Source organism: Rhincodon typus, chromosome 7, assembly GCF_021869965.1.
Source record: "Rhincodon typus isolate 14 chromosome 7, sRhiTyp1.1, whole genome shotgun sequence".
NCBI classification, from domain to species: Eukaryota; Metazoa; Chordata; class Chondrichthyes; order Orectolobiformes; family Rhincodontidae; genus Rhincodon; species Rhincodon typus.
This window is the reverse complement of record NC_063338.1, coordinates 44,247,243-44,259,736: the sequence shown is the minus strand read 5'-3', so window position 1 is coordinate 44,259,736 and position 12,494 is coordinate 44,247,243. Positions and strand designations below refer to the sequence as shown.

General features: G+C 40.5%; 1 protein-coding gene across 1 annotated transcript in view; it reads right to left on the bottom strand.

The window, feature by feature from the left end:
• The window catches only part of dnah9l (dynein, axonemal, heavy polypeptide 9 like), a 365,602-nt gene that overhangs the window by 29,986 nt on the left and 323,122 nt on the right, over positions 1-12,494 (bottom strand). Inside the window, exons 70-73 of the mRNA XM_048599208.1 lie at positions 10,577-10,770; positions 6,549-6,697; positions 3,168-3,295; positions 11-238 (exon numbers count right to left, since the gene is read on the bottom strand). Of these exons, the coding sequence (XP_048455165.1) occupies positions 11-238; positions 3,168-3,295; positions 6,549-6,697; positions 10,577-10,770 (699 nt within the window). The remainder of the gene's footprint in view (positions 1-10; positions 239-3,167; positions 3,296-6,548; positions 6,698-10,576; positions 10,771-12,494) is intronic.

Genomic DNA, 12,494 nt, shown 5'->3' with positions numbered 1-12,494 from the left:
TCAGTCATACCTGATCAAAATTGTCCAAAGCCGCATGGAGATTAGCTAGCATACCAGTTGGTGGTTCATTGGTAATTTTAACTGAGTTCTCAAGGATTCCTTGTGGTATAACGTGCTCTTCAGGAGTTGGAGCAGCTTCTGCACTCATGAACACACGATAGTCTGGATGGGATCTTTCGCTGTACTCCTCAAGAAGCTTTTCTAAATTGCTTAGCCATTTAGCGACTAAGTGAATATTCTGCAAAGCCATTTGAACAATTTTTTTGTCGTTAAAAATTTGATACATTCAAATACATTGCATACACCTACTAAATTTTTATCTCAATTGGTAATAACTAAAACATTGTGAAGCCATTTAGAGGGCAACAACATTACACGCTGAGCTGCACACAGTACATGACACAGGTCTGTGGACCTCCTAATCCTTGGAGAATCTAATGCACCATCTTCCTTGTGTGCTGTACACCACCCTGACCCACACATTGCTGAACACTAGCAGCTTTGCACATGGAGGCCAGGGGAAGAATAGGAATGTTCCACCACAAACGACAACGGTGTCAGCTCTATATATAACTTGTTTATCTTGCTCCCTCATGCTGCTCATAGGCTCTCAACACAGACATTGACCAATGATAGATCTTGTAAATTAGGCTTCATGTTGGCACAGTGACATTCGGAGCTATACAGAGACTCAAACAAATGGATATGGTGTAAGACCAATCAATTTTATCCAAATGTGACATGTTATCTATGGTGCACTGTCACCATACCAGCAATGTGTCCTCAACAGGCTTTCTTCTTCCTCTCTTTCTCCCCTTTGATGTTTTATTCATAGTCATACAAAATAGAAACAGGCCTTTTTGGCCCACCATGTCTATGCCAACAAACAAACAACACAGTTCATTAATCCTATTTATCTGCACTTGGTCCACAGCCTACTATGCTCCAGCATTTTAAATCCTCATCCAGATGTATCCGAAATGTGGCAGAAGTACTTGTCTCAGAGATAGTAGCTACTGCAGATGCTGGAGAATCTGAGATAACAAGGTGTAGAGCTGGATGAACACAGCAGGCCAAGCAGCATCAGAGGAGCAGGAAGGCTGACGTTTCGGGCCTAGACCCTTCTTCAGAAACTCATATTCCGCTTGGGAACCCTGCAGCCCAATGGTATTAATGTGGACTTCACAAGCTTCAAAATCTCCCCTCCCCCTACCGCATCCCAAAAACAGCCCAGCTTGTCCCCACCTCCCTAACCTGTCCTTCCTCCCACCTATCCCCTCCTCCCACCTCAAGCCCCACCCCCATCTCCTACCTACTAATCTCATCCTGCCCCTTTGACCTGTCCGTCCTCCCTACCTTCCCACCTACACTCACTTTTACTGGCTCCATCCCCGCCTCTTTGACCGGTCTGTCTCCTCTCCTCCTCTATCCATCTTCTATCCACCTCCCCCTCTCTCCCTCTCTCCCTATTTATTTCAGAACCCCCTTCCCCTCCCCCATTTCTGAAGAAGGGTCTAGGCCCGAAACGTCAGCCTTCCTGCTCCTCTGATGCTGCTTGGCCTGCTGTGTTCATCCAGCTCTACACCTCGTTATCTCAGAAGTACTTGCCTTTCGGGCAGCCCATTCCATATATCTACCGCTGTCTGGGTGAAAAATGTTTCCTCAGATCCTCTTTAAACCTTTGGTTTTAGATACATCTGCCATGGGTGTCCCTGATTCAGCATCAGCGATGGAGGGACCCTGCTTGGCACTAGAGCTCACTGCCTCAGAGGTTTGGTTGGACAACCCTGAAGGCATTTGTGTCTGGACAGCCCTGACATGCTGGGGGAGATTGACGGACTCAAATGGACCCTCCTTGGCTGGAATGTCCAAGGGTTGGAAGGCGACAGGCAGGTTGGAGTTGGAGAGCCTGGCCACCACTGATGTCTGGAGAAGAGACATCTGAGGAGCTGTCTGTAGTTCCTCCTCCGGCTGGGTGCCTCCTGGCACAGCCTTGTCTCCTCAGGAGGAAGGGCCACATGGACTGCTCACCAAGCTTCCCCTGTCACCATGTCTTTGGTCATGAACATCAATGACTGGGAAATGGAATGTAGGTGAGTGCTTCTCTAGCAGACTCCGAGGGTACTGGATTGGTGTTTTCATGGCAATTACCAACCTCTCCAGGAGACAACTGCACATTTGAGGCAGCTGGATGCTCAGAGCATAGCTGTACCCATGCAGCTCCTTTGCAATGATTCCACTGCCTCCCAGTTACTTGTCTGCTGTTCCTGTTCCTCCGGAGCATGTGGACAAAGTCCCCGGATTGCCAGTTCCATAGGATCCTCTCCTGCCTGGTCATCAGCAGGTGCCTGGTCTCCGGCAGTCCCGAGTGCATTTCTTCCTCAACCAGCTACAGAGCTGTTGCACTGAGGGGGTCGCTGCTGGTGCTCCCATGATTTCGAAACATGACATTCCCACCAAGGTGTCAGAATCTCAATGGGAGTGGGGAGAAGGCAACTGAACTTCCTGTGGCACTGTCAGCCACTCATCTGGACTTAGGAGATGCCATTTACCCAGGTGGTGACCTTTGACTAGAGAGCCAGTGTCTGGTAACATGGCCTTGTCTGCTGATCCTATGGGAAGGGTCTGCCCTCTTCTCGATCATCCTGTCAGCTTGGATCTCTAGGTGTCTGTCAGAGAATTGCAATGCCATCTTCCACCTTTCCCAATATCTTCAGACCGAACATCCATCACCAAGCCAAGCAGCATCAGAACGCCAGTGCACGTCCAGGGTGCAACGGACATTACATTATGATGTGGCTGCCAAGTCTATGGAAGAATGGATCATGGAATGGGGGACAAGGGAAAAGGACTAATATGGTTCTGCAGCAAGGACAGCATTTAGTCCTCAGTAGGGGCCCTTCTTGTGGAAGGGACAACCATTGCCAACCTCTGGCCCTTCATGCCGGAATGCCATAAACAACCTATCTGCTACTGAGTGAATACCAACAGCAGTGGTATTAAGGACCTCAATTAGTGGCAGCACTAGGGGTTACAATTAGGGGTTACACTTTCTCAGAAGTATTTAGATTATATTGTAATATTACAAACACTTTGCTACCTTTTAAATCAAATAATGAAAACCACATCCATTACAGTACAAACATACGTCACACAGCCTAACTTGCCTGCAGAATAACCCAGTATCCTTCTTTAGCTGCATTTGTCATAGCTTGTTCAGCTATTGCTTCTTGTCCCTGGCCAAGGGATACATTATGGAGTTTTCCAGAATCTATGGTGAAGCCAAGTTTTTTTCCTAAGTGGTATAAAAATACATATCAGGGAAATATTAAGTCTAAACAAGTGAAGGTAAACAGCTTAGTGAAAGTCAGGCTGTCTTTACCCGCTCTGTTAATGTTAGCAAACATTAGCATCTACATAATAAATCAGAGGCAATGGCCTAGTGATATTATTGTTGGACTATTAATCCAGATACCCAGGTAATGTTCTGGAGACCCGGGCTCGAATCCTGCCACAGCAGATGGTGGAATTTGAATTCAATAAAAATATCTGGAATTAAAAGTCTAATGATGACCATGAATCCATTGTCGATTGTCAAGAAAAACCCATCTGGTTCACTAATGTCCCTTCGGGAAGAAAACTGACACCTTTACCTGGTCTGGCCTGGCCTACATGTGACTCCAGACCCACAGCAATGTGGTTAACTCTTAGCTGCCCTCTGGGCAATTAGGGATGGGCAATAAATGCTGCCTAGCCAGCAATGCCCTCATCCCATGAATGCATGCATAAAGAAACTTCATGTTGAATGTCATTGCTGCAAGTATTGGAAGCTGGAGATGTGTTGCCAATATACTATTTAAATATCAATACTTATTTATGTTGCACCTTGGCAGTGATTTATAAAATTTCTCAATTGATAAAATTTCCATCAGAGCATTCCACACAAACAACTTTACTGAAATTATAACCTGTTGTAAGGACCGTGTCTTTTTATTTTTATATCTTTAAAAACCATGGACTGCAATGCCAAAGAGCTGTTTTTGAAAACAGATATTTACCAGGATGCCTGCATATTTTTACAGTAAGGAATTTGATATTTATTGTGAGTACCATTTTTGTGGCTGTGGGTTCATGCAACTTGCAAATAATCGGTAGCAAGGGAGTAATTTACAAGTGAAGCTAATTGATTCTCAGCTAACTAAGCAGGTTGGAACTGGAAACAAGTTACAGAGACACAGACACACAGAGAGAAATACACCAGAAGGGATGTTATCCCCAGCAGAAGCTGTCTGCTCTCTGCAGTTTTAAAAAGCTGTTTAAACTTAAAGAAAGCCAGTTATCCTTCCTGTGAGCTGTGACTTTTGAATTGATAAATCCAAGACATTTTCTAAGTGAACCAGTCACTTTTAGAGAAAGACAAGTGAACACCAAGGGTCTGGTTAGCTGAGGGAGGATCATCTCAATATCAGAATCTAGAAGCAAAGACCACTGAACTAACTTTGCAGCTTTTCTACCTCCTCCAATAATCAATTTTCCCTATACGCTTATCTGTGTGTGTGTAAAAGGGGGCATTTGTAAGGGAACTAGAGTTTTAGTTAGTATCATTATATTTGTTAACTTGTAGCTATCATACCCAGGTCCATGCTCTCGATCAACTTCAATCTGAAAATCAGGTAAATTGAAGTACGGTACATGCATAAAAAAGACTTCAGTATCTGGTACAACTCCAGGAATAGTTGGGGTCACTTTAAGGCATGCTACCCCAATGGATCATAACACTATCAAGATTCTACTCAACCTTAAGTGGTGCTTCATATGGCATTGTGTTATTTCTTTGCCCAAAGTTTTAAAAATTTTGCTTTGAAACCCTGGTGGTTTTAGGAACATCTAAACAAGAGTAAGCGATTCAATTCCTGAGCCTGTTTCATCATTCAATGATATCTTGGATGTTACCTGTCCGTATACTGCCTTTGGCCCACATCCCTTAACAGCTTTGTTTCACAAAAATTTATCTAACTCAGATTTAAAAATAACGACTGTTCCAGCATCCGTTGCCGTTTTTGGAAGAGAGTTGCAAACATCAACCACCCTTTGTTTATACAGGTGCTTCCTAATATCTTTCCTAAATAGTCTGGCTCTAAGTCTGTGACTATGCCCCCTAGTTTTAGAATCCCCAAAGCAGTAGAAATATTTTAACTTTATCTACCCTATCTTTTCATGTTAATATTTTGAAGGCTTTGATCAGATCACCCCTTAAAGTTCTAAATTCTGGAGAAAACAGGCGTCATGTGCATAATCTCTCCTCATAACTTAACCCCTAAAGTCCAGTTAGCTCTCTTGTAAACTTTGCTGTGCAGAAGTCGAGACTTGTGCTGGCAGCTTTGTATTTTAATGCTGACCAAAGTATTGTGCAGAAAAGACTGACAATGGAGTTTGTCTCTTCTTCCAGAGCAGATGGAGAAAGTAGAAAAACAGAGCTATGAACGCTAAATGATTTATATTATGGCTTTTTTAAATACACTTGCAGAACTTGGCATCATCTGCTAGGCCAGCATTTATTGCCCATCCCTAGTTGTTCCTGAGAAGGTGGTGTGAGCTGCTTTCTTAAACTGTCGCAGTCCATGTACTATGAGATAAAACTGGAATGTGCAAATCTTGTAAATAATAGCAGGTTGTCATTTAGCTTAACTGAGGCATTCAAGACTATAGATCATATTCAAGTTTAGTGATTGTTTTATATCAAACCTGGTCTCTATTGTTTTTAAACTTTAGCTATGTGGGGTTATCCAGCGTTCCCTGATTACATTTCTTCCTTGATATTAAAAATAGACCTTCAAACATGCAAAAACCTAGTTTATAAATTTAATATCAGGAACGTTAATTATTCTTAGACATTGTTGTGAAGGAAGTCTTCCTTTAAAAATTAGGGATCAAAGAGGTTTTAAGACTCATAAATGGGGAATAGAGTTACAACGGGAGAAACTTTCTGCCAATTACGGAATTAACAATAATTACTTAGGTTAATGATTATCATCAAAAATGTGAAGGAGAAACTTAAGATTGTTGAGACTGATCTGCCAATAATAACACATACCATAGCTACCAAGTATTCACCCAATAGAAGTGGATAAATCCAGACTGCGAATGCTCATGGCCTATCCAGAGCCAGTAAAAAACTTGTAATGCAGTCTCTGTTTGTCTCCCAAGTGTGATTTACCAATCTAAGATTACATCGCAAGTCATCTAATGAGGCTTCTATCTGACCATTCATTTTGAATGAGTACAAGTACTGTGCAATACAGCATAACATATGGAACAAACATTGCAGGACAACAAATTGTCACAGCAAAACAATCTTTAGAAATGCTACTGGAACTTGTCTTCAAGCAATGCCACGTTCTTTCTACCTGCTTTCCTCAATTTGAGATATACAACTTTCCAGGAGTCACAACTTTGAGATCTATATGGTTGTACAAATGCAAGATCGTTATGATATACTGAACAGGTAATAATTTGTGTACATTATTTGTTCTTGTAGCTTAACTCACCTAAGGATTCTACATCTTTCAGTGGATTGACTCCAGAAGAGAGAATGAAGAAGATTGGAGATGCTGGATCGCTTTCCCGAAATGATTTAGCAAATTCTATTTGACGGCCCTCAACGTATTTTGTTCCAAGCTTCTCTTCTACAAATTTTCTGTAAAATTATTTAAGCTACTTTAACTATGAGTCACAAGTTCCTTCGTTAAAGGATAACAAAAACTTAAAATCACATTGCATAAGAAGAAATAACTTGAAGGAATAGTGACATTTTCAATCTCATGAGATTCTGACAAATGTTGAAAATGTTGCTGCAGTCTGCAATAAAGTTGCAGTTGTGAAAACATTGGCAACAAAGTTTCCTAATGATTATTTAGAGCCTAGTCGTTAAATTTATTGACAGTCTTTTTGGCTGAGTGACATTTCTATCTATTTTTCATCTTGCTAAGCTTTCAGGTAAAAACCAGTCATTCTTGTCATCCAAAATCATAGCCACAACGCTCCCCAGGGAGCCCATTTGATCTTGGATTTCTCTCGATTCCAAGCCCTTCTCTTTTGCTTCCTTCCAAAGCCTCTTCATATAGATCCATGACCCAGTTTCTTTCAAATCCCAGATGAGGCATAGGATACACAAACTGCTGCACACTTTTAGTTTAATAGCTTGGCACAATTTAACAGCATACTTCTTACAGTCCACATTTCTATCAGCAGGCAGATAGTCTACATGATTACTGGAAGGGCATGCTAGGATATCCACTCTCATGAGAAGATTACAATCAGACGCTGAGATGGGATGTCATAATTTTCATCTGTGTCATAATGAGATAGACCAATAGAGAAAACTATATTGCATTTTCTTCATCCTCCAAGTACTTTTACCCAGGTTAGACAAGGACTTCTGCCCCAACCTCCAGCTCTCCTGGACGGAAGCTTTAAAGCACTGAACCAACACTAAACCACACCATTTCCCACACACCCGTGGACACTCAACTTATCACCAGTAGGGGATCAAATTCTCAACCTTTCTTAGATCTTAATTAGATCTCATGCTTGGCAGCAATTTGCATCACAGTGTTGACATAACCCAAATTTCAAATCTATGATTGAAGCGCGTTTAAGACACTCGATAACCAGACTGAGTAAAGAAAGATGGATATGGCACTGAAAAATAAAGGGATGCAATGAAATAGATTTTTAATCATTAAGGAAATTGAGGGTTATAGGGAAAAGGTAGGAAAGTGGAGTTGAGGATTATCAGATCAGCAATGATCTCTCTGAATGGTGGAGCAAGCCTCTTCAGCTCCTACTTCTTATGCTACCAATCTACTTCAAACTGCTATAAAGAAAGTTCTCACAATGTCAACAAAGATCCACTGTCGCTGTAACTATTGCAACACCTCAAATACCTTCTCACATTCAGCACACTTGACCTGAGATTAATCAGGCCTCATTAGCCCTCATTCTAGTGTATAAAATTACATAACCATGAGTAAATTTTATTGAATTTGCCTGCGAGTGTAATGAAAAGTTTGCTACAGATTTTACTACATATAAAAACTTGCCCTAAATGCAAGTAAAACCTTTGCTTTAGACAAAGTTACAAACAACAAATGTTGTGTTCCAATCTTTTTTGGAACATTTCAACATTAAACTTATTGGGACTGAGACCAGGACTACAGTAAGCACCAGGGACTAAATTTTTATCAAGTTCTAGAAGTGCATTTTGATATGAAAAGCTTAAACTTAGATTTTTCTGGCAGAATTTGGCACTAACTTTGTACTCATTCTGCTTGGGTCAGGATTGCCATCTGTGTGAAGCACAGCCAATTTTGCCAACATTAGCTTTCCCAATACAAGGGGAGGATGAAAATTGCATTTTCCAACCACCTCCATTTTCATAGAAAGCACATAGTCAGGGATCTGAAGAAAACAATTTCTATTGTCAAGTTGTGAAGAGTTCATTTGTGAAGTGCAGCAACTTTCATTAGGGTTTTTCTGAAAAGTTTAAACTATAGAATCCAGCAATGATGGAGAGCTGACTGCTAGGAATCTGAACTGGGAGTTCCCAAGCAAATATTTCAAAGACTCCCTCAAGATGTCCCTTTGTTTTCTACTTTGACCACCAGCAGACAGAAGTGTACACTCGTCATTAATCATAATGCCTGCAAATGCAACAACAATTGTGCTACCTAAATTTTGAGACTGAGTAAAGAGCTAGCATGATAGATGAAAGTAGAAGGAAAGATTTAATTGTTCGACGCAGCAACTATCTTCAGGGTCACCTGCTGTGGGAGAATCTGCTGGTCAAGGATAGGGCTGACTAGCCATCAATGGGCCTGCAACTAATGGGTACAACCTTCCTAAGATCTTCATCCATGAAGAAATGAAAAGAGAGATGATTGTATGAATCCTGCCATTTATGGCTTTAACAATTCCTAACTTTATCACCGTTTCACTGAATGAATCGCACTCTGTCCTGTTTAAATGAACAACTCTCTTCTTTATTGCAGTTCTAATGAAAGATTTCCTACCTCTTCAGCATCCTGTATGAAGTCTGTCAAATTTTTGTTCCTGTTTAACCAACTCTCCTTTGACTTGTAATCTGTACAAGATTGCTTTAATTGCTGGCTGCATGATGTATCTGGATCAGAGTAATTTTTTTCAGTCCCTATACTTCCATTTCTGTCATCATGCCTCACAGTATTTGCTCACTTAGGGCAGTGGTGGGCAGTCTGAGGTATAAATAATTTTAAAATATCTCAGTTTTCCAAATTGGATTACTATGACATTTCAGCGTTTCCCCTGGCCCATCAGCGACTTTCAGCTTTACTCCTTCAGTTTCCAAAATCTATTTGTTTACCATTGAACTCCAAGTTGGGACTGTTCCCACTGACCAGCACTTCAGGATGCAGCTTGTGTTTGCTCTGAGTACTAATTATCCTTGTGAATGAATTGTTAAGTCTCCTGTTAAAGTGCTTCACTTTCCAGGTGTAAAATACCCTCCCTATAGTGAAGTCTTCTTCTCTGTTGTGGATTAATATGATGGTTTCTTTTGTAGGGTTTTAATCCTGCAGCTTTTCCCAGCTGCTGACTGTGCCATTTGAGCAGACAACTTAAAGTTGAGTCTGAAGATCTCACCTCACTGCTCATCACGTTTTACAACAAATCAAGTCAAACCTGCACTGCTGCCTACCATGTTTTATGGGTATGCCAGCTCACTACACTACGAGTTTTTGCTCATGATGGAAGCTGTTGCCACCATTCTCTTCCATTCTATGAAACCACAGGGCCTGCTTTGTCTAGTGTGGTAGAGGAAAAGAGATTTGCTGATCTGCCTACCGGAGTCTCTTGGAGTACACCAAATATAGTTTATCTGAAGCTATTTGTCCACAAGTCCACACAACACTGCTGTAGTGAGTGCTGCTTGTGATATTCCTCAATACTGACCCTTCATACGCACTCATATCAGTAATTACACTCCAAAGATGAAAGAACACCACCAGCTGTGTGTCTGGGCTATTTTATGGCTGTAAGCCGTACCATTTGGTGTCGTTTTATGACAGGAGGGACCAGCCTCTGCCTCAGATATGTTCCAGACCAAAATGTGAGCCTGAATGCAACTGTAGTTCACAATCTGCACTGAGAACCTGCCTCTTGCTGAAAGTGATGAAAACCATGGGTAAAGTCAGACAGTGTACTTTGGTGCAGTTTGAGAGTTGAACCATCTTGCGTTCTGTGATCTGAAGATGAAAATGTTGTCTTCTGGATGAAATATTAAACTGAGGTTCCAATTACCTGTTTAAGTAGATGCATAATATCCCATGACACTACCTGAAGAACAGCAGTGAGTTGTCTCAGTGAACTGGCCAATATTTATCTCTAATCTAAAGCTATAAATTTACTGCAACAATGACAGCACACCGCAGGTAATTAATTAACTGTGAAGCACCAGAGGACACATGCAGATCTGAGAGGCACTACAGAATCTGTAAGAAAGAACTTGCATTTATAATTTATAGCAGTAGGATCAGATTACCCGATTGCATATGTCATGCGATCTGGACGTAAAGCACGCATCATAATAAGCTTCTGTAGAGAACTTTTATTCTTCCATTCTTGAGGAAACTTTTCTTTTTCTGGACATTCAGATTCAACAACTTTTTTCCAACGTTTAGCTGAACCTTCAATATCTCTATCCAACCCACGAAACTCATCCATAAAGCTCATTGTCTGAGGACAGAATACGTGGAATTACATTTCTAATTCATACGTATTTTCTTATTTCTTTTACATTAAAAAAAATTCAATAGATGATATTTTGATCTATTGGGCCATAAACTGATTTTATAATTGCTTTATTAAAACAAAATATGTAAATTATAGAATTTAAGAAAATTGTTAGAATTAAATATGACTATGTGATGAAGTCCCAATCAGAAGCCACCCTTGTAGGCAATAAGACACCCCGAACCTTGAATATAATGCAGTATCCCTAACTTCAACCAGCTTCTTTGGGTACAGCTGCAGGGTTCGTGGTATGGGATTGCCTATGATGCTTTGAATGTAAAGTCACTTTCACAAAAACAAGAAGAAATTAGGCTTCAGCATTATATTTGAGAAATTCAAATCCAAACATAACTGAGGTGAATTTTAAGTTTAGCAAGCAATGGATGAAATTTGTGCAAAGTGATTGGATAAAACTTAGTCCCATACCTCATTAGTAGGCTGTTTCATTTTGCATCTGAAGGAGGATCTCATGACAGAGAGGACAGGTGATAGTTGGAGAATAGTCTTTGCATGAGACAGAGTACAGTAGCACTTCAACTTTCACAAGTGGGTAAGGTTAAAATTACCACAAGCTTTTCAAACTCATAAGTTAGTACACTGTTGTTTAATGCCTTTGGTCAGTATGCCTTTTAGAGACATGTTCAAAATATCGTCACTGTACCATAGCATGCGAACTAAGTGTAGAAAGGTCTCATATTCTATCCTACCTCAGAAAACATGGAGCACAATACACCATGGAAAACATACTTCTCTGCTGTCTCCTTTTAGCTTAATATTAGTTGGTCAGTTGTGTGCCTGAAGAATGTACATAATTGTTGTAATAAATTTCTGTTGGATTCTTTAAGAGCATGATTTCCATGCTTAGTTTCTTATGCTACTGCAAATAACAAGCATTTTCCACTCGAGGGAAAACGTCCTGCTGGAGGCAAACTCACATCATACGTATATCTGGAATAATAATTTACAATTAAAAACAACAAAGCAACGCATAGAAATTCATTATGTCCTATTCTTGGGTGTTTGATTGTCTGTTTCCAGCACTTCTGAATTTGTAGGCTGAAGAATCCACTGTAAAGATTGAGTCAAGCTTCCAGTACTTATCACACATTGAGATGAAGTTTGTCTGTTTTCATCCATCTAATTTGGGCTGCTTGCCTGACAGGTCAAATGCAAAATTCACTCTCCTAAGAATGGTCCATTTCATGAACGGGTAAAATGAGAGTTGAAGGCTTGATTAATCTGTACAAGGATACGATACTTGTTTTAGGTGGCCTCCAAGGACACCTGAATTACCCGATCTTAATGAAGGAGTGTTCAAACCTACGGGATCTTTGGTATACAGGACATCTTTTTTCAAAAGTTGGTCCAGTTTGTCTTTTCTTTTTGGCTGGAAGATGGATAATTCCTACTCCATAATCTTCAATAAGCAAAAGTTGTGCACACTGACACCTCGAAATCTGACTTTTTCAAGGTAATTAGCAAAGTAACCTCGGCTGAATTGTGAAATATATATTTTCTTGTCTCTTTGAATATCTGCAGCAGCCAAATCATTCAAGTAGGTTGGTTCAGCTCTGGAATGGCATATATGTTCTTAAACGCTAAGCAAAATATAACATCAAAAAGTAGCAGAAATCACTTTTTAAAATTGACAACTATATTTTGACAAT